At 40.6% G+C, this 21,885-nt stretch overlaps 1 protein-coding gene across 1 annotated transcript; it reads right to left on the minus strand.

Moving 5' to 3' along the window:
• Positions 1-81: 81 nt before the first annotated feature.
• rfng (RFNG O-fucosylpeptide 3-beta-N-acetylglucosaminyltransferase) lies at positions 82-21,834 on the minus strand. Its single transcript, XM_012876259.3, has 9 exons — positions 21,595-21,834; positions 17,819-18,319; positions 15,643-15,691; positions 15,429-15,531; positions 13,819-13,972; positions 12,914-12,999; positions 11,983-12,148; positions 5,493-5,578; positions 82-3,789 (listed from the first exon to the last, which is right to left on the minus strand). Exons 2-9 carry the CDS (start codon positions 18,251-18,253, stop codon positions 3,714-3,716), a joined length of 1,155 nt encoding a protein of 384 aa, XP_012731713.2. The 5' UTR covers positions 18,254-18,319; positions 21,595-21,834; the 3' UTR covers positions 82-3,713.
• Positions 21,835-21,885: the final 51 nt, after the last annotated feature.

Consider the following 21,885-nt stretch of genomic DNA (forward strand, 5'->3'; position numbering starts at 1 on the left):
CACTAACCCAGAGAAATGGCATTTCCAGGATGATGTGTGAACCAAGCCGGGATAAGTTCCAACTTAAAGAAAAAACAGTCCTTCAGTCTGCATCATGAAAGCTTTAATTCTTTCTCCCACAGCAAACAGAGTACATGAGTGTCACAGTAGACCGAAACATTACAGCTTTCTCCACCGACCTGCAGTGGAGAACATTGGTTTTGGATTCTAGTCTTTGTGCAGAGGTAGCCTGTTGATTTACACAAACACAAACTATCTAGGCAGAGACAGGCTGTTAGCTAAGTGGGTGGAGACAGAATTCATTTATCTGTAGGATAGCATTAGGTCCAAAGTTTTGATGATGCTACAGAGAAAAGTACGACTTTGCTGATTTCTCGATCATAACCTGCTGCAGTCACAAAGATGACATCATCTGCATAATCAGGAATCATCAAGCCTGTCCTAACTTTGAAGGGATGGTTCAGATTTCATGAAGTGGTTTTCTGTTAGGAGGATATGAGCAGTCATTATCTTACCCGTAGCAGTTAACATGTAAACATCTTCACCTTAACGAAACAGGCTTGTGTTTTTAACTAATGTCTCGTCAAATCAGGGACCAGATCAATGCAAACAGCTGACACATTAACCGACCAGCATCAGCGGGTCATGCAAACCACATTTTAACGACTTTTAATCTTCTATCAGTTTCCATTCAATGGATCTGTAGTCTGCTACAAGGACTTTCCCAAATGCAATACACTGTGAGAGGGAACCTTCAGTGTTAATTGTATCTGGCAACACGACCAGTTTAAAAGGAACTGTAAAAAATAACACTGCTGTATAATAGCAGCTCAAATGGATGGACTTTAGTGTCTTTTAAACAGCCTTATTTTCACATCAGTCACTCTGGTTAATGAGCCTTAACTTTTTTGCAGTACTTGTTGCACAGTCATTGTTCAACACAAGCGTAGTTAATAAAACAACCAAAGGTCTCTATGCAAGCGCCTAAATGCAAATGTCTGCGATTCCAAACCTGAGCCACCTCTCCAAAAGGACAGGCCTGGCCCGACATCCCTGGACAACGCACACATACATATGTACTTGCATGAGCACACGTGTGTGTGTGTGTGTGTGCAGGAAGCAGAACCTCTGGTTTAGAAGTTTATTAAAAAAAAAGTGTTTGCATCAACCACGTCGACAGGTTTGAGTTCTGAAATTTTTTTGTGATAGCGGAAATCTAATTTTACTTCACTAACAACTAATCTGCGTCTCATCAGACGGAAGACACCAAGCCTGCAGGGAAGATGGTGACTGATAACTTTGCAATAGAACTCCACTACATAAAAGCCGATCCATGAAATAACTAACCTGTCACTGCATGACATACATGTTGCAGTGATTAGTCAGACTGACTTGGGTTCACTTTAATGTGGAACTCATTGATGATTTTTAGCTCTACTCAGGGAATACTGGACCGATATTCATTCTGTGCGGACTGAAAACAAACTGTATTCCTTTGTTGTCAGGATCTGTCCACCCACTGAACTGACTGACTGCCACTATTAACAAGAAGAAAACACAAATAGAAAACAGTTCATCCATTTTTACATCCAACCACAACAGGTAACATAAAGCATGAGACAGGAGTGCAAAAGCAGAAAAACACAAGCAAGAGATATTTGGCAATTTGGGATATAACAGGTCTTGTCATTTCTGCTCAGTTAATGTGGGAGATACCATCACTCATTACAAGTACCTTAAACATTTCCTTCATTTCAATACAACATGAAAACACATGAACAGAATCAGTCATTTCATCAAACTAAAAACATCATGTCGGAGGGAAGGAGGGAAAAATACTGAAAGGTGTTTCACATAAAATGGGATTTGGCCAAATCAGGTCTTTTTTTAAACTGTTCCTCCACAGATGTATCTTCTTATCTGGAAAGACATCTGACATCAAAACTTTAAAACTGAGATGGTTGAAAGAGCAAAAACTGTAATGTAACAAATTTAATGAAGACAGCTTGCAAAGCCCCAGAGTCATATTTGAGCTCCCAAAACATTTTGACGACACTAAATAACTGAAAGCACCGTCCTTTGTGGGCTCCATCTGAGAACAGATGAAGACAGAAAGTAGAAGGCACTGATGTGAACGTGACCGCCACCAGCAAACCAGTTCATCCTAGGGTTTCTTCTTTGATTACAATCCCATGTCCACTTTCAGCACAAATGCTGACCAAGCAAAATTATATGAAAATTATTTTCAAAATGGAAAAACCTCAGCAATCTTAAACATAAGTGTTGCCTCACTGGCTGAGAAACCTGGTTAAGGTTGGTAGATTTTACATGCAAGAGTACCAGCATGACCTCCATCTTTTTACAGTTTATTTCCTGATGGTTTTGAAAGAATCTGTGTTAAAAAAGTGAATACTGATATCCAACAATGTCTGAAAAACACTTTCTACAGTTCATGTTTTCTTCAATTATATATGGTTTTATATTCTCTTGATGGGATTTATCCAAAAAGCCTGTCTTTAACCTGATCTGCTAAGATGTCCAGCATTATTCTCCATCATGTATATAAACATTTTAATGTGAAGCAGAATTACAACAAAGCTGACATGTAAGCTATACTGAAGGGTAAAGTCAACACAGCGGAGAGCGGGAGCTGGTGAGGTCCTGTCTTACTGGACCACAAAGATTAAAGATCCAACATACTAGTTGAACTGATGTGGTTGTCTTTCATGTAACCCGTTCTAGTGCAACAGAAACCAGGGGCGGGGGATGTTTAGTGACATGTTCTCATAAAAGTAACATGGGCAGTTAACGAGGGCGGCATCAAGAAACCAGGAAGGCACACTGGCACAAAAAAAAAAAAATAACTCCTGTCACTTGCCCCCTGAACTTATTGCTTTTTTACATGTGGCCAATAAGGAGTTGGTGTGTGTAGGTGGGGGTCTTACCAGGGCAGCCTTCATGCAAATGGTGGTCTGGGTAATCATTAGTATACACTAATGATTATTACATATTCTGGGAGCAATTTATTGCTTTATTTTGCTGGTGGTTTTTTTCATTAGTATGAAACTGATCTGGCTTCATGACAATTCACAAATCAGCAAATGTTCTCAGAACGTGATGCTCCAGTCGGTTCTGCTGCTCACAGTGTAATTTTGTTTTTAACCAGGGATACCTAATGATTCAAAACTTGAGTCCAAACCTCTGTGACCAAGCAGTTATTATCTGTCTTTTTTCCCACACATCTTCAGATTATGTTGCTGTGAGCTGAGAAAGCAAAAACAAACGGAAAATTTCCAGGGGAAAAATGAACCAGTAAGTGGATCATCAACTTTTAAGTTCCCTTTGTTAACACTTGTGCAGGTTAAAGGGTTGCATTGGAGACGGACGTCAGGCGATAATTCACTGTAACATTTGGTCAAACAAATGGATTTAATTGTGAAAAAAAAGGACATAAAAATTGTACCTACCATGGCACCAGGGTGGCACTAAAAGAACATCAGCAGACAGCCTGACAGATCATATGGACCACATTTAGCAGTTCAATCAACTTCTCGCAGACATGACAGTTCAGGAACTATGATGTTTTTGGTTTTTGTTGGAGCCAGAATCAATGAGGAATCTTTGACAATACGCTTGTGCAGAGTTGTTTCTAGGTGAGCCCCTCTTAATCCAAAAATCAGGGCAAGTCCTCCAGTATATTAGTACTGGGTCATTCAGTTGTTGTGCCCAGATTTTAACTTTGGACACCACTCAGTATGTGGATAGAGAAGGCAGTGCACCGTCTTAAACCTGCAGGGTGGGATAAGAGAAGAAAAGCAAACATCAAGTGTTGTTTTTTTCACATTGCATTAGAAGTACTCAGCATAGATGTTGCTTGCGTTCATTTAGCAAGTAAAATCTCATCTTTTCTCAGGTGAGGCTTAAATGTCTTTATGTTCTAAAAATAACTTCATTTCTATATTAGATGGAGCATTGTGCAAGTTTAAAGGATAAATATTAATTTTCTTTCCCATACATGCCATTACATTTGCCTGACGTGTAAAATGAGTTATCCTCTACTTTGAGTCTCCGCCGCAATCGATGCATTAGCTTTTCCTCAAAATTGCTGTCATTTCTACTTGTCGCCAGAGGGGGCAGACGTCTGCAAATTCTCTGGAACCTGCGCTATGCTTCTTTAAGACTAAGTGAAAATAAAGCAGTTTCCGTCTTAAATTATCTTGACTGAGTAAAAAGCGGTTTCAGTGGAATGAAAACATCTCCACGGGTTAGTATACAACTTATGAGGTTGAACCTGACCGTTACATCTTTGACACAGACCAACATGTGAAATATTAATTTCATGGCAAACAATGACAAAGGTTAACAAATAAGACCTTTTTTATACAGTTGAAGCTATTAAAGAACAGATAATCGTTTTACCTCACATTAAATTAGACAAAACATTTGCTGTTTTAGGTCAGTTAGGATTACCACAACACGACGCTGCCACTCAGGCTGCAAAAAAGAAAGCTTCAAAACGTGCAGCGCAAGATGTGTGTTACGCGCTGCGACACGTCCCAAAGCCCCTGGAGGCGCATCCACCGTAGACTTTGCATGTAAACCAGATGCCTTTGATGCTCAGAATGCATTTGGTCTGAACGCAGCATTAGTCCCTGAGTGCATTTACTAACTGTAATCTGGTTTATTGGGCTGCTGTTGGACTACTGGCTTCTTCCTCTCTGGAGTTGCCTCTCAGCCATGGTCAGTTACCAAACCTGACCAGGATAATAACACTCTTCTACCAGCTTCAGCAGCGTCTTCATCAAGTCTTTAGAATTTGTTCTGTTGCTCCACACATTTTACACCAGAATCCATTCACCTCTGAGAGACAGAACCTGTCTCCTTCCAGAAGATCATTGCAGCTAGACATTCCCATGCTGGCTATACTCAGATATAAATGTGAACAGGTTAACACAGAACCTCTGGTATCTGGAAATTAGAGCCAAGGATCAACCTGAATGGTGGATGCCCACAATCCTCTTCCTGATACCTTGGCTGATTTCTTTACATTTTCCATGATGTCACATGAGGCTTTCTTTTTGTAAAGTGCATTAAGAAAACATCAGCTGAGAATTGATGCTTTTTAATTAAACCAAACTGAACTGAATTAAAGCAGATGGGTTACCTTAAAATACATCCACTTTGTTTTTTTTCTAGTTAAATCAGATTTTGTGAATTAATGATCATAAACTTGCATAGCCATGACGTTATCCTTTTAAAGGCACAGTAATCTTGGTATATGGAAACTTCTGAATTTAATGAAAGGAATACATTCTCTCTGTAATTATTCAGACAAACAGAAATAATTTAGGTAAGTTTAACTGACCTAAAACAAGAAAGATTTAGTCTTAGTCCTGAGAACAGCACAGGACCTGAGGCTGTGAGCATATAACTGTAGTTCCTGAAGGACGCTTTAATTAGGTCAATAATGTCAAAAGTCACTTGGTGCTTACCTTGTGGGGTCTTCAGCCAGTGAAAAGCCCCCTACGATGCTCACCACATTTCTTCTGTTCTCAAAGCCTCCATAACTCAGAGTTACCTGGTTAAAGTCATGCATGGGAAATGATAAATTCTAAGTAAAACATACACACTGGCCACTTTAGTAGGTACATCCTGATAACACTGGAGCCATTTGCCTGTTGGTAGCCCTCACAATACAGGGCAGACTGGCCCTAAAGGGGTGGACATGCTCAGCAGTAATACCCAGGGTTGGGAGATAAAACCATCTCAAGTAGGGGTGTGAGTGTAGGATAAAATCCTGGTTCAGGATTACCTCTGATTTAAAGTCACAGTTTGCACATTTTTCAATGTCAATTATATGAAAAACAAAATGATAAATATGTAGCTGTTTTTACTATATTCTACAGAGAACAAATAAAGTTAGATTGTTATCATATCTGACAATAATCTGTTTTCAGTATAAGCAGCCAGTATAGAACTGACAGAACTGGTTGGATAAACTGAAGTGAATCAGACTGTTCCAACCAAACCAGTTCTAAAATGAGTAGCCAGAAATGAACTGGTTTGGTAGGACTTGCTAAATAATAAAGAATAAGCAAGTAAGGAAAGATAGATCCACTTTACAGCAATAAAACTACTTGAAAAGGTCAGTGTTGTTGTTTAAAAAATTATGAATCAGCCTGTGTCACTTTAAACCTGTTCTGATATATTAACAACCCAGTATATGAGTTGTACTAGCAAAAGAAGTATGTGATATACTTAAAAGGTTTGGTTTGACTCAAGATGATAAACAGGAACATATTTTGGACTTGATATTCAGCAAAGGTCTAATATTTCCAAGGTCAGTATAACAGATGCTGCTCTTTTTAACTTTGCAGTTATCTTATAGGAAAGGACAGCCCTGCTACCTTTAACCAAGTTTACTCTTCTACTTCCACTTTGTCCTGATGAACTAGTAGTTGACATTCAGTCTAAAGTTTCAGAGATCGCTAATTCAATTGCTTCAGTTCAGGTGAAGGTTGTCTCTGGGAAGAAATAATGTCTGCAGAGAAATGCTCCAGCAGTGGAAAAAGAGAGTGTTAGAAAAGCTGAACAGAGGTGACGAAAGACTGGACTCCAGGTTGACTATGACATTTATGTTGGACCTAACTGCCAGAAAAACTGTGACTGCACCTCCCAGCATTCATTGCAGCTCTGACATCACAGTGCAGACAATAAAAGAACCAGCAAGTGCCACTCTGATGCTATTCTGTAGTTAAAGCTATGCTACAGGCACCCGTTCCAGCGAGTGGATTTAGTTACAATTTGTAGGAACGTTTGACTCTCCTTCATCCCGTTCCTTCAAATAAGAGGCAAGTGAAAGGTGAAATCTAGCTGCGTGGACAACCAGCTGCTATTTTCTAATCCTTTCTGATCAAACACCGGCTGGATCAGAGCAGTTTGATGATCCCGGTGTGCGAAATCTACAAACGACTTTCCCAGGAGACGTCCCTACATCTCCTGGTTTTTTGTTTCCTAGTGGATTAATTTTGCTTCATCATTTTTGGTTTCTCCTTCCTTCTGCTGGAGTAAAAGGCGAGTGCAGCGCCTGCATCTGTTCAATGTATGCGCTGAAGCAGCTTCAAGGCTAAAACACACCAAACCATCTAATCCGTCCGACCCGATGTTTATATCCATACAGATTTTTTCCTCACCTACTGGCTGCGCAGAGGCTTCGCTGTACGGACCACCGCACTCACGAGATCGAGTATTCACTCGAGAATATGTAATGCAAATTCCAGAAGTTCCACTAGCATAAACAAGCTGGGTTTTGAACCAGTCCACGAGCTGAACATCCTTGTGCAAGGTTTCTATTTAATGTTGATATTTTCACTGCGTTTTGTTTAAAGGCTAACCTGTGTGGCAATCGGCTGGTGTTAAATCAGCCGGGAGTCAGGTTTAGATGTTTGAAGTTAGCCGACGCAATCCCACAGCTGAATCCCAGGCCTTCTAATTTTGGTCATTGTTTCACTCTTTCCCCCCTGCTGGTTTCCACCATGGTGTTCATGGCCCTTTGTTTGAGCAGTTAGGCAAAAGCTAGCTAGGAGAACAAAAGCCAAGCCAGTGATTGTTGTCATTGAGGCCTGACCCTGAACTCCACTCTACCAGGGCCAGTAACGAATTTCCTAACTTCTTCACTGAAGAAAATCAGAAAGATTAAAGGGGCAGTCTGTACATCAGTATCATGTCCAAAATTGTCCCCAGCTAGAACTGATTTTGATAAAATGTCCCAACTCTGTCAAATAAGCCACAAAAGCTTAGAAGAAATTGTGCAAAGAAACAGTTATCCGGGTCATGGCAACAGCAGACAGATTTAAATCCGGCTGCCTTTGATTTAAGCTTATTTGCTATTAGAAAGATTTTCATACCTACTGAGTTCTTCTTTAAGAACGCTTTGCCTGTCATCACATCTGATTTGACTCAATCTGTCAGGTGTATTCCACCAGTCCTTAAAAACAGCAATTATCAAACTGCTGCTGAAAAAAACAATGTGGACTACTACTGCAAACTACATGCCCATCTCAAACCTACCCTTCACCAGTAAGATTATTGAAAAACCTGTTTCAACAATTAAACACCTTAATGACCAGCCACTCTGATGTCTTTTAATATGGTTGCCGTTTCAGGCTCTGTACTGTCTCTGTAATGCAGACTGTGGAAGAACCACATTGCTGGTATTAATGGACCTGAGTGCATCATTCTATACTGCTGATCACTAGGCCTGCAATGATAAACAATATATCAATTAATCGCACGATAAATTTTAATCACATCATTAATTAAAATAAAATAGATAATTTGCGTATGCATGCTCCCCCTGCGTTTCCGTCTCCTCTCTCTGAGACGGGATAACAAAATGCTTAAGTACGGGTCGATTAAAACCTTGGGCCCAGCCGGGCTTATAATACAGTGTGGGAAACCCAGCTTGTGTCAGGTAGGCACATACTCCAAGTTTAGCATCAGAGCCTCATGAGGGAGAACAGGAGAACTAGTTTGAAAAGAAAATGGAATTGATGTCAACACTAAACACGACCACTGCAGGGTGGGAGTTTTTTGGGTTGAAGCCAAATGACAGCGGACACCCGTTTAATCTATCTGAGCTGTTATATTGAGAGGGTATTCTTGTGTTATTATGCCCTTATCATAATAGTTGGAACATTTCTCCAAATGACAATAATATGGTTTATCTGAATAATTTTTAGAAAGCTTTATCGGCCAGCGGAAATATTTACTGTGACAGGTCTACTGATCACTACTGTGGTGTTTGCCCCCTTCCTGATTTCTTGTTTTTGAATTTTGCCACACTTCGATGTCTCAGAACATCAACCATGGGGGAACCAGTTAAAGACGACAGTTAGTGTTTACTTGTGTTGTCTTTGACTAATATCTAAGTTAGACTAATGTTCTGAAACACTTAAGTGTGATAAACATGCAAAAAGATCAGAAATCAGAAAGGAGCCAAATACTTTTTCACATTACTGTATGCAATCAGAGCGTGTGGTAAACTGGGTCGGCCTTTCTGGTACAACACTTGAAAGGTTTGAATCCTACTTAAAGGTCAGAGATTTTTTTTGTGTCAGAAAGTAACTTTACATCTGAGACCAAAGGCATCACATACGGGGTTCCCCAAGGGTCCATCTAGGGGTCCCCTAGTATTCAACATCTACATGCTCCCTATAGCTCATCATAAAAAAACAACAGATTAATTACCATAACTACCCAGATGACACACAGCTCTACATCACCTTGGCAACAGGTAAACCCATTCAACAGCTGAGAAGCTGCACAGACCAAATCAATGTGGGGATGTACAAATATTTTCTTCAGCTGAACAAAAACAAAATGGAATAATTTTTGGACCAATGTAGGAGAGATCAAGAGTAAGCACACAGCTTCAGTTGGTATAACTACAAACCACTGATCACTAAAGTCAGAGTATGTCCTTGTCTATCTGTTTATCTTTAGTCAACTGACTACTGCAACAGTGACTTCACAGGTCTGCTTAAAAACTTAATCAGAAAGTTGCAGTTGATCCTGTTTAATATAAGAATATTAATATATATTCTTATATTAACAAATATACTTTAATATAATTTTGTTACTCTATAAATCCCTGAATGGCTTGTCAGTGTATCAACCCTCCAGCCCACTCAGGCCTACTCTCCATACCCAGAACCAAACATGGAGAAGCAGCATTTAGTTTTTATGCTCCACCTATCTAGAACAAACTCCAAGAAGACTGTAAAAGTGCTGAAACCCTTTAAAATATTCTTTAAATCAAGGGTTCTATTTAAACTATTAATTGAAACATCATTAGATTAAGTTTATTGTCCAACTTTTCCTTACCTTCTTTTATTATGCCACTGCAATTTACTTTTCTCTCTCTTTTTGTTCTGTTCTGTTCATGTACAGCCCTTTGAATTGTCTTATCACTGAAATGTGTTATACAAATAAACCTGCCTTGCTTTAATGCACCATAGAAGAACACCTGGTAGGTAAACATCTCCTGACAGACAGACTCCTTTTAACAGTGTTTGATCCCATGTCTGCTTCTATAAAGACTACCATGGTACTGCTCCCTTGATATATTCTCGTATTAGGACCATTCTCTGAAAATCTGAGAAATGGTTTTGTGTCTTGTCTCTCTCTTCCTCTTCTGTCTCACAGTGCTCTTTTTGTCCTTCAAGCACCAGAGAAATGCTAACCCGCTGTTGCAGTCCTCTGTGCTTTTTAGCATGTTTCTAGTCAGAAAGACCTTTTTTGGAAATATATACTTATTTTACATCTATCATAATTCACAGTACCTTGTGGACGATGAAAATATAATTCAGTCTTGAGAAACCTTTCTATTTTGGAGACGCCATTTGTGAGGGAGCAAACTGGTTATTTGCTCACCTTGTTATGAAAGGCATCAGCTCCATGATTGGTGAGGATCACACAAGCCGTCTTGTTAAATGCCCCTATAAGGCAGAATCACATGCTGGCTAAAGCCATTGTAAAGTTGGCCAGCTAGCTTCAGGTTGGGTTGTGTAGCTAACGTTAGCCTCCTCTGGACCCAGGTTGGCTTGCATCTTCACTGTATTCATTCTGATTTTCCTTAATTTGTTTGACAAAGAATGTGTAAATAGATGGTCCTTTTCTTAATCAGTACATGTCCTTTTAGCATCTCTTTGAGCCAACCACTTCTCTTATTCTCGCTCATTTTCAGTTGTTTACCACTACCTACACAGTCTGGCCAGTTAGGCACTGGTTCTTTCTTCTAATGCGGTACCGCGCACGTGACGTCACCGTCTCAAGAGCAACGCCCCTTTTGCCGCTTAGGTAGGGCATACAGGAGAGAAAGCACGGATAACCCAGCTATTACAAGCGCAACAGAAACAGCGATCTGACCGACTTTACAGCCGTTAAACTTTCCCAAGACGATGTCCCAGGCACACGGATTACTGGTCGCACTGTCGAAGAACACACCAACCTTCAGCTCAAACGATGGCTTGAGGTTCGAGGGCTTAAAAAAAACTGGAAAACTGGCCGAGTTGATGAACGGTAAGCTTTGTTTTTTTTTCCTGCGCGGCGATCATGGCAGCATCGGCCGTTTTTTTTTTTTGTTGTTGTTTGCAATCACCGTCCAGGAATGGGTATATGTTTAATGTTTGTCTCATTTGAAATGTTTTTGAGTAAGCTATCCTGGTAGCAGGCTATCATGTTAGCGCCTGCTACCATGATAGCCTATATGCTATCATGGTAGCAGGCGCTACTTTATTAACATGTCGGCCACCAAAATACTCTTACCTTGACTTGATGTCGCTGGAATTGGGTCAGGATGTTCTTCGGTTGTGCCCTTTCCTCAGACAAAATGCTTGCTACATATGTAGGTGAATTTGGTAACTTTTTCCGGGTTGAACTGTTGTGTAGGCCGACCGCCCCGGTGTACCAGCGCACACATTTCTCCTTGGCAGTCTTGAAGAAAACATCCTTCATATGCGGCCGATCAGCGTACCTCGAGTCGCTGTTGCACGTTCCATTGCAACAATGTTTAAAAACCATGGTCTTAGATTTGGAAAAAGCAGTCGTTTACCGAGTAAAACCTAGGCTAACGCATGTCTCTTTTAAAGCAAAGCAGCGGCGGTTTCAGGAGTTTGCCCCACTGCGTACCACGTGATGTGACGTCATTGTGACGTTGTGTTTCTAAAAATAGCTCGCGCGCGGTACCGCATTGCTTCTCCCTGCAATATAAGCAACTTAAACTCAACGTTTTTGTTCTTGCTCAGGCTGCCCATGTGAGCCCTTGTGCCTATAATACCCATTGGATATTGTATCCCTCCCTAAAGCAATATGTTGCTGCCATGTGATTGGCTGAGTTGCTATGTGTTGCACCAAATAAAGTGGCCAGACAGCAAAATGTCACTCAAATAGCAAAAGGCAGACATGGACATGCTAGCTCACCTGATCAAGCACGGTGGTAACCGGCAGCTTCTGCAGATTCTCCAGGTGAGAGTGGAACAGGTGTGTGTGTGTTAGAGTCACCTCCAGCAGGGCTTCAATAATGTAACCTATGGTGCAGTCATCTGGAAGGCGGATCTTTTCTGCTGTGGTGATGAAATTCCCCAAACTGAAACCACAAAATGTTCAAGTAAATATCTTTGACACAGACTCCACGTTTTCAGGATTAAATGATTGTGTAAATGAATATGCAGTCCTGTGTGAACTAACTACTGACTGGCAGTTTATGTGCAGTGATTTAGACACCAGCTAAACATACTCAGCAGGATTACCTGGCATACTGGGATTGCAGTATGGTAACTGACCAAGCTGCCCTAAAATGTAAACTGTGTTGTTTTACCTGGGCTTTGTGCAGAGCTACCCAGAAGTGGTCTAACAGTTTCATATATCTGAACATACTTCACTGATTTCTACTCCATTGTCCTACATGCCAACATTTTGAACAGCTTGAAAATCTAGCCACTCCACCTGTCCACTCCTTCCTCCTCTCTGCTCCCTGCTATTCTGGATATCAGAATGATGCTGCATCACTCATTCTTTTTTTTTCAACTGAGCTCTAGCTGACTTTTATTTGTTTTCTAGATATGTTTTCTAATATAGAGCATGCTTAAAATCTTACACCTGCCGGCTAAAGGGTACATCAACATTATTGCGATGAATGAAGTTAATAGATTTGTAAAAGTACAATTTTACACAGATTTTTTTATCTAAAATTTTCCTTCACCACAAACCTTGATAAGCTAAGCTACTTGTATTGATTACCGTAGTTCTTGTTATATTTAGAAGAAGGAAATGGAGTGTTTCTTCTGTCTTTCTATTTCTGAATAGAATAAAAAGGTGACATCCTTACAGAGCAGAACCACTGTTAACCTACCTGGCCCAGGGGCTCATCTTCAGAGCCAGACCTCGGCTAATGCAGAACCCTGCTCCACCTGTGGCGAACCAAAACTTCACAGACATCTGAAACGAAGATGGCAAATCAGCCAAGTGCTACAAGGCTAAAAGTCTAAACAGACCAAATGCGTGAGAGAAAAGGGTTTATTCAGAAATTAAGGTAAGAACAGCCACAGCCTTTTTAATGCTTTCCTTTTCAGTATTTAAATCATTCGGTTGTGGTCTACATAAAGTGGAACTGTAATGCTTTGGTTTGAATTCCTCGTTATTATTGCCCCACAGCCCCTCGTCTGCTCCTGATCTGAGGCATCCTTCAGCTTGGACTACAAAAAAATATGTTAGCTGGAAGTCCATGACCTTGTTTAGCAGCGTTGTACCAAATACCGTGACATAATTGCTCAAAAAACATAATAGAGATCAGAAAAGACTCAAAAGCTTAAAAAATATGACCCAAACAGAATATAAAACGATATCTTGGAGCACTTGAAGGAACTATATTAAAAATGTCTGTACTCCTAGAGACTCCAAGTACACAACAAAATGTATTTAAGGGATAAAAACAGGATTTTGCAAGATATGCCTGCTTTAAAATAAAGTTTTTCCTCAGACAGGCTTTATATTTAAAGGCCCATCTGTGGTGGTATGGGACTATTGTACACACTGTACAGTTTGATTACATCATACATGTGAAGACAGTATGATTGTTAGCCCTATTATCAGAACCTATCTGCTGTCACCCAGACCACCTGCTGCTTCTGCATGCAAGACAACGCGTATCTGCACACATGACCAGATTAAAAAGCAAAAGGCCTCAATGTGAACCAGCTTTCTGTATCATTTAGTGAGAGGAGTAGGAAACTGTGAGTAAGGTATTAGGAGACTTACTGTTCCATCACTCTTTACCCTCTCTGCAGCCTCTATGGGGTGATCCAGACTGGGCCGGCCAAGGTAGATGTCCTGACTGTGGTGGTATGAGGACAGCAGTCGCAGCAGACTAGGCAGGATCACATAGTTGTCATCATCCACATGACAGAACCACCTAGAACAGACACACAGATCCACAGCAATACACACATTATAAGCATCGACAGTTGGATGTGCTTTCAATAGGCCCTTTCCCCTTACACATGAAAAGCCCCAGTGCATGTTTTTATATGTTTTTATATGATTTGAGTTTCCCCAGGCTGTAGTTTAATGGGAAAAGGTCCTGGTTGAGGGTCGGACTTTTCAACAAGCTCAGGACTGTGTTCAATGGGTGGGGTTGTGTGCAGCAAGGCAAAACAGCCCGCCGCTCGGAGAAGTAAATAAAGAGCAGTAAGGAGATGAGTTTACACTCCATCAATTTTATACCCTTCATTTATCACAAAAAGTCATTTTAAGATTATTTTAGGAGAGAAAGTACAGCTTTGGTGCAACTTTTAGTCTGATTTGCTGCAGACTAGATCTGTTTGTCGTGGCTAAAAAGTGAATATAAAGTGTTAACAGAAGTTTGTGGGAAATATCTGCCAGTACCAGAGAGTAAATGTGGAAATCTTTGCCGGATGCATTTTAAGGTAATTATAATAAACTTTTTCGCCGCAGTTCTCCATTTTAATGTAGTACTAATGGTCAGACGGAGCCCTTTTACTTTCCTTGAACACAGAAAACTAATTTCATGCAAGTCAGCCTACACAAAAAGGCTGACTTTTCATGTAAACCTAAGTTGGTGGAGTGTGAACTTTCTTACTATCTACAAAACCATGAACCATGTCTGAAGTAAAAAAAAAAAAAAAAAAAGAGAAATAAAGGACACTTTAGCTTCAGATTTAGCCTTGCTAACTCGGTAGTTTAGCGAGGATTTCTCTCGTTTCACACACACTAACAGTGTTGTCTGTAAAGGTTGCACCAGCTACTGACTGAACCACTGTGTGTGTGCGGGTCAACAGAGCATCTCTGCTTTCCTTCTGCCGCAGCAGTACAGAAAGTGGAGCCAAATCTGTGCAGCACGTATATCCTATAACCTATAAAAATTATTTAGCTGAGATGAAGTCCGTGGTATTTCACGTAAAAGTCCTCGTTGTTCTCGCCTCGGCTGAGGCACAAATCATACTCAAAGCTCCAAACTTTACATTTATGAGGCAAACTTTGCCCTCTCTGCTTCTGTCCCCCTCCCCAAGAGAGGGAGGCAGGGAGGGAGGAAGGACAAAAGGTAGGAAAGAAGTAAAAACATAAAGGACACAAAATAATACATAAGAAGGGGCACAAGAATGGAAGGAAGGAAAAGGTAGGACAGAAAAAAGGACACGAGGGAAGAACATAAATTAGGAAAGGATAGAAGAACAGTAAGACAGTATGTGGGAAGGAAGTAAAGACATCTTTTAGATTTTAGGTAATAAAGTCTGGAAATACAAATCATTTTCCATACTTATCCAGACCTGGAAAATATAAACTCCAGACTTTTCCAGGTCAGGTCAGAACTCTGACATTGAATCTTTGTTGGGGAAGACTATACTCACTTCTTCTGGGACTCGATGAACTTATCATACTCCACAGACATCTTGCAGCACAGAGCCTGTCGATTGTGAGCTGCTGAGCAGTTGGTGTTGATGATATTAGCTCCTGAGACAGAGAGGTCACAGGACAAGCCAGTGTCATAAATGGCTGAAGTTAATTCTATGTTGGTCAGAAAAAAAAGCCTCACTTCTCTGGGAGATGATTCCAGCTCCTTACCCGTTTTCACCTGCAGCTCCTTGTCCTCCCCATCAGTGAATATGTAAGTCTGAAACCAACCAGGTCACACTGTTAGTGTTTCCAGCACACAGCTGCTCTGCTCTGAGGACTCAGTCAGATGTCCTCTGTTATAAAGGCTGATGAACAAATCTGACAGCCCAGCAGAACATCTCATGTTAACATCTCTGTTAAAAGTTAGGTAAGGACACTAGCTACAGAAATTAGCTGGCAGGTTGTAAAATGTTCAACATTTTCACATTAGATCCTCCTTAACTTTCAAAGCATCTTGGAGCGCATTCCAAGTATCCCAGAATCATTATTTTGATTTTATTTGCCCATCAACAATCAATCAGATGGTCAGAATGTTTAAACCTATTAAACTTGTTCTTAGTTTACACACAGGGCACTGCCTAACTGTGACCAGAGGGGTCCTTTTAGATTGTAGAGGCTGCAATCAGCACCAGAAAGGCTACAAAATAGTACTATTACTATTCATTACTATTCAATAGTACTAAGTACTATTCATTCACATGCTTAAATGTTTATCTGGTTTCTTTTAGTCATGATCTATCCTGCAGAGCAGAATCAATCATATGCTAATAAGAACAAAGTGGTGGGAATTGAATTAAGCGCCTAGTGGTAACCAGGTCATAGTCCACAGTGATAACCAAACGCCTAAGGAGGCCCAAAGCCAAAAAACATTTATTTCTGCAGATTTAGACACTAATTACATTTTTATTGTCTAAAATCAGAAAAAGCCTTCCAACACAGTGTTGTAAATCATAGGAGGAATGCTCAAACTGTGGACCAACATTTCTGACTGATCTGACTTTCAACCAGATGTTTGGAATCAGATGTTTATCATTTCTGTAATTGCTCCAATATGCAACCCCTACATACACACGTATACTGCCATAAACAACAGCTGAAGGCATTCTAAATGAACTGGCAACAATAAATCAGTTTGATGATACTAGCAGGAAGACACGGCTCCTTTCTGCTGTGTGGCGAGAACCTGGTGGACTCCACGACTTAGAGCAAAAACACAGCAAACATGAGGACTGCATGTCAACTCTGATTATCTGCACAATGTTTACACATTCCTCCACATTCTTGCTTTTTTTTGGGATATTAAGTGTTTCAGGCACCCAATGTGAATATCGAACAGACAGTAAATACTAAAAGCAGTTTCCAAAGATTTCCTTTAAGGGAAAAAACTAAGCTGGCCCTTGGTGAAAAACTAATCATCTCAGAAACTTAGAACTGGCTTTCTGCTCTCCATCAGTATTACTGCAGCTGAGCTCTGAAGTAGGTCTAATGGCGCTTACGTTCTTTAAGGAGACCAGAAAGCAGAGCATTCCAGTAATCTATTCTACAGGTTAGAAAAGCATGAACCGTGGACTGTGGACTGGGAGAGAAATGCTCTTCAGATGATAAAATGGGCTTTTTGTAACATTTTTAGTTTCTGAGACTTTTAAAGTTGGGCTGTGAGTGTCTCTCTCTGACTGTCTTATCAATAATTAACACTTTGGTTTTGGAAAATAGAGGCAGAAACTAATCATTTTTTTGTCTCATTGATGAGTTAAAAAAAATAGACCAATGGATTCTTAAAATAATAGTTATTTGTAGCGCTAATTCTGTGCAATTGGCCTGTTTATGTGAAAGTGCTGAATAAACAGTATCCATATTTCTGTGTACGTGTGCTAAAAACATAATTATCACATTCTGAAAGAATCTTGCCGGCTCTCTGTATTTTAGCTGAAACCAACATTACGTTTCAAGAGAATAACCAGTGTTGAATAGAACATTAATAAAACCATAATATTACATATCTGTATTATTCTAGCAGTAGCATGAATACATTAAAGCAATTATAAAAGTGATTATATTCTGTTAGAAATTAAGGCTGAAATCAGTAATTATTTTGATGTGGTCCCTCAATTAAACCGATTTAAACTGGTGCAAGAACTTAGGATCAATGTGGGACATCACTAAATACAAAATTTCTTGACGCAGTATCTGAAATAACATCAGGATATGATGACTTTTTTGATCTAATGTTTGCAGATAGATCTAATTAGCGTGGAATCACAAATCCCACTACCGGCAGTAGTGATGTGGTGTTAGTGAGTACGAGGAACAGCATGCACAACGGTCACGCCGGCTTCTCCCTCACCTGTTCCTTGGCTTGGGACACCCAGGTCTGAATCAGCAGCTCCAGTCTGGACTTGTGGTACTTCCTGGTGGTCTTCACCGCAATGAAAATGTCTTTTAAATTTAGCCTGTCCATGGGCCTCGACCCTGACGTTTTCACCTTCACTGCTCTGGGAATGTCAGGTCTAACAGGTGAACTCCTACTGAACCCTGCGGCCGGGTCTGTGCGGCTAGCACTCGCTGTCCCTGCTGGAAGGTTTGCATGGTGTGGCTGCCTTGCTGGGCCAGATTTCATTTGGGGTCGGGGCTGAGGCGGATCCAGCTGGTGTGCAGGGGACTGAAGGGCTGGGATGAGCAGAAGGAGGAGGGAGCAGAACGCAAGAGAGAACAGAAAGCAGGACTTACTAATACCCACTGATGCTATGTGCATCCTGGCTGGCCAATGGGGCGGGTTCATCAGCCTCCAGGGCTGCAGTCACTCTCCACACTGCCCTGTGCTGACATCATTCCATCACATGGAAACCTGCAGAGGACATTTACAGTTTTCACTCAAAGCAACAACTATCCTACAGTAACACATTTGGCAGATCGATCGGAAGAAGAAGAAAAAAAAAAGTCACTGTCATTTATAACGATTACCCTTTGAGCTTGAACACACTTTGCATTTCAAAGTTTGTGCTATAAGAGCCGGAAAAGTGACTCACTGCAGCTGGCCGGCCTTATTTATAAAGCTGTATTCTGGGATATCAGTGGATAGTTAAGAGAAAGTAAAATCTTTGCAACACCCTAAAGGTCACTAGGTATGTCCAAAGGGTCAGCTTGATAGGATGTCAGGAGGGAGTTTCATAAACAAATGGCTGTTAACCTCAATGATTTAAGCAGAAATACGAGAGGCTGATCCATGTAGAGAAAACATTAAGCTGAATTCATTGGTGGTAAAGTAGGTTCCACAACATTTTAAAATATGGTTTGTAGCTCGCTATTTACAAACAGCAAAGCCATTTGGGTTTGTGAAGAAATGTGATCTAAGTAGGGCTGAACGATAATTCAGTACCAATATATATTGATTAATAAACGTATATCCATGATAGAAAAAAAGAGTCAGCAAAAAGTTCAATAGAATAACAGTTTTCCTTCCTTTTGCATTCTAGCCAGGTAGGTTGTAGTCGTTACATCCTCCCAACCAATCATAAACGCATACCCAGGAACCAAGCTCCGCCCCCTTCAAAGAGCGCACATTCTTTTTTCTGTTATAAAAACTTGCAGTTTTGGTAAAAAGTTGGTTGAATAAAGAGTTGAGTTTGAATTCAGTGTTTGTGTGTTCTGTATCTAAAAATAGGTTGCTAGGCAACAGCATAAAATGGGCAGGGCTGCACTTAAAATGTATGTTTTGAATGTGTTGATAATGATCAATATCGATCAATATGATTTCTATTTTATCTATATGCTTTTTTTCTATATCGTCCGACTCCAGCCCTGGTTCTTTCTATAGCGTGAAAACCTAAAACCCTAGACGGCCCATCCCACTCTGTGCCAGACTTCAGGATGCAAAGAGAACACAGAGGGTGTGTTGTCTAACTTTGATTAGTCGGACAGGGACACTTTGTGGATGTGTAGTTCAAATGCAAGTGAGAACATCAGTCTCTGGGCCACAGAGAGAAGGGGGTCCCCAAAATGAAGGGGTCCTGTCAATTCTCTGAGGAGACATCAAGGGGCTCTGACGTCACTGCAGAGAGCACAAGGTGAAGACAGCAGTCTGCTTCATGTCAGTTTAATGCGTACAACAAATAAAAACTAACAGAGGAAAAATGTTCTAAGTTTTGCCGCCAGACTTCTTCTTCTTCTGTAGTTTATTGGCAGTTGGCAAACAACTTGTCGGTACATTACCGCCACCTGATCAGTCTAATGCTCACAGTTAAATTCTAGGGAAAAAATAGTGTTGTCTTTTTTAAAAACCTCATAATCGCTTTACATATAACTGTTTGAGAACACCCCTGTATTGGTGACATCAAGATAAATGGGATTTTATTTTTTTTCAAATGTGATCTGAATATGTTTCTCTGCTGCTCGTATCTTACACACAATGCATAAGCACACGTTCTACCGTCTCATCCTCCCCACAATACTCACGATTGCCAGTTGGATGTTTTCCTATCACTTTCAGAGTACTGTTAGGTCTCGTCTGTGTCACCGTAGACACGGCACGGAGAAACAGTAACAGTCTCCAACGTCATATTATGTCTTTCTCTCTCCGGCTAAGGTCACCTCTATACAGCTGCCTCTCCTACATTTCCATCAATCAAATAATAGCCCGTCGTACCATCATCCCAGTCTTTTTGCCATACTTTCTTCATATTTGTTGTAATAATACTCTTAACTTCAGCCTTACCCTACTTGAGTGGAAAATCTATAATTTCTTTTCTATCCAACTCATTACCCTCTATTCCAATATGGACCGGCACCCGTAGGAAAATCACCTGTTTTCCCTGCATTCTCACTCTGTTCATTGCCTGTGCTAGCTCTAATACCATGTCCATCCTCCATTCTGAGTCGATGTTCCTCATACTTATTAATGCGCTACAAGAATCAGAAGCAAGTAAAACTTTACCTGCCGTATTTTCCTCCACCCAGTACAACGCTAAAAGCAGTGCCAGCAGTTCTACCTGTATAGACTGCCAAGTTGTCACTTGTACGTTTTCTAACTTTACTGCCAAGATCCGGTATAACATAACCAACCCTACCATTCTCCATTTTTGAAGCATCAGTATAAACCTCTCTTTTGCTCTTTTTTTTTTTACACAAGCACTTTAAATTTGACATAGTTAGGTGTGCCTTCTGTAACTGTCCTGTTGAAACCCCCGAACATCTCTTTTTTACTTGTCCTATCTCAAGAAACATTCTGGAGTAAATTCTGGAGAGACATCAAAGACTGGTTGTCTCTAAAAATACAGAGTATCCCAGAGTTTTCTTTCGACCATATTGTGTATTATTTTGAAGGTCTTGACAGCCAAACAACCAATGTTGTTAATATTGTTTTCTTGCTTGCCAAGTACCACATAACTTACAGTACACTTCTGCAGGTAGAGAGGCTCTGCCCCTTGCTTTGATGCTTCTTAAACAATTTTTAAACATATTACTCCTCTCTGAGACTTCTTAAACCTGTGTTTGCAATATATATATATATATATATATATATATATATATATATATATATATATATATATATATAGGCATCTTTTATTTTAAGTATTTGCTACATTACCTTTATATGCTTTACTGTTGTTCTTGATCACCATAATCCCAGGTTCTTGTTTTTATTATTATTATTATTATTATTATTATTTCGTGTTTTTTCTTTAACTTGTTGCACTGTTATTTTTATCACAACAGGACATTGTAATATATAAGATTTGTTAAATAAAAAAATAACAAGTATACACCTCTAGTCAGGATACTCCCTCCGTATATATCCAACAACAATATTCCTATTAATGTATTTCTTTCCCAATAAACTTAAATCCGCACTGTTGCCGCCAGACAGAGAGATGTAGCCATTTATCAAAGTAGTATCCCTCTCATTCATACATGTGTTGTTTTCGGCTGGAGGAAGTTGGAGCGGCTCGTTTCCGGCTCTTTAAATGGCGCTTTGGAGCCGCGGCAGCACATCATGCGATTCCCCAATGTTCCCTGATCCCACCGAGCCCGATTAGTCCGGTTCTCCCCTTTAGCTCCAACGCCTGGACGTCTCTGCGCTCAGAGGTCCACCAGGCGGAACCAAGAGCCGCACCGTCAACTTACCTCTTCCCTTCCTTCTGCTCTCCAGTCAGGACAAGCGGCCGAAAAGAACCCAAAGAGCCCCGCTGAGTTTGCAGCTGCGCTACGGGACCAGCAGAACCGGAGTCAGCGTCTTCCTCTGGGTTCTGCCGGAGTCAGCGTGTTCCTCTGGGTTCTGCCGGCTCCAGCCGCTGCTTCAGCTTATCTCCGGAGAAAACAGCAGCAGTTCTGCTCCAGAACGTCACCAACACACATTCCTGAAACTCTGCAGCGCTGCTACGTCACCAAAGGTACGTCAAAGCACATCCGGTTCAA

The sequence above is a fragment of the Fundulus heteroclitus genome, chromosome 10 (assembly GCF_011125445.2).
Source record: "Fundulus heteroclitus isolate FHET01 chromosome 10, MU-UCD_Fhet_4.1, whole genome shotgun sequence".
In the NCBI taxonomy this organism is placed as follows: Eukaryota; Metazoa; Chordata; class Actinopteri; order Cyprinodontiformes; family Fundulidae; genus Fundulus; species Fundulus heteroclitus.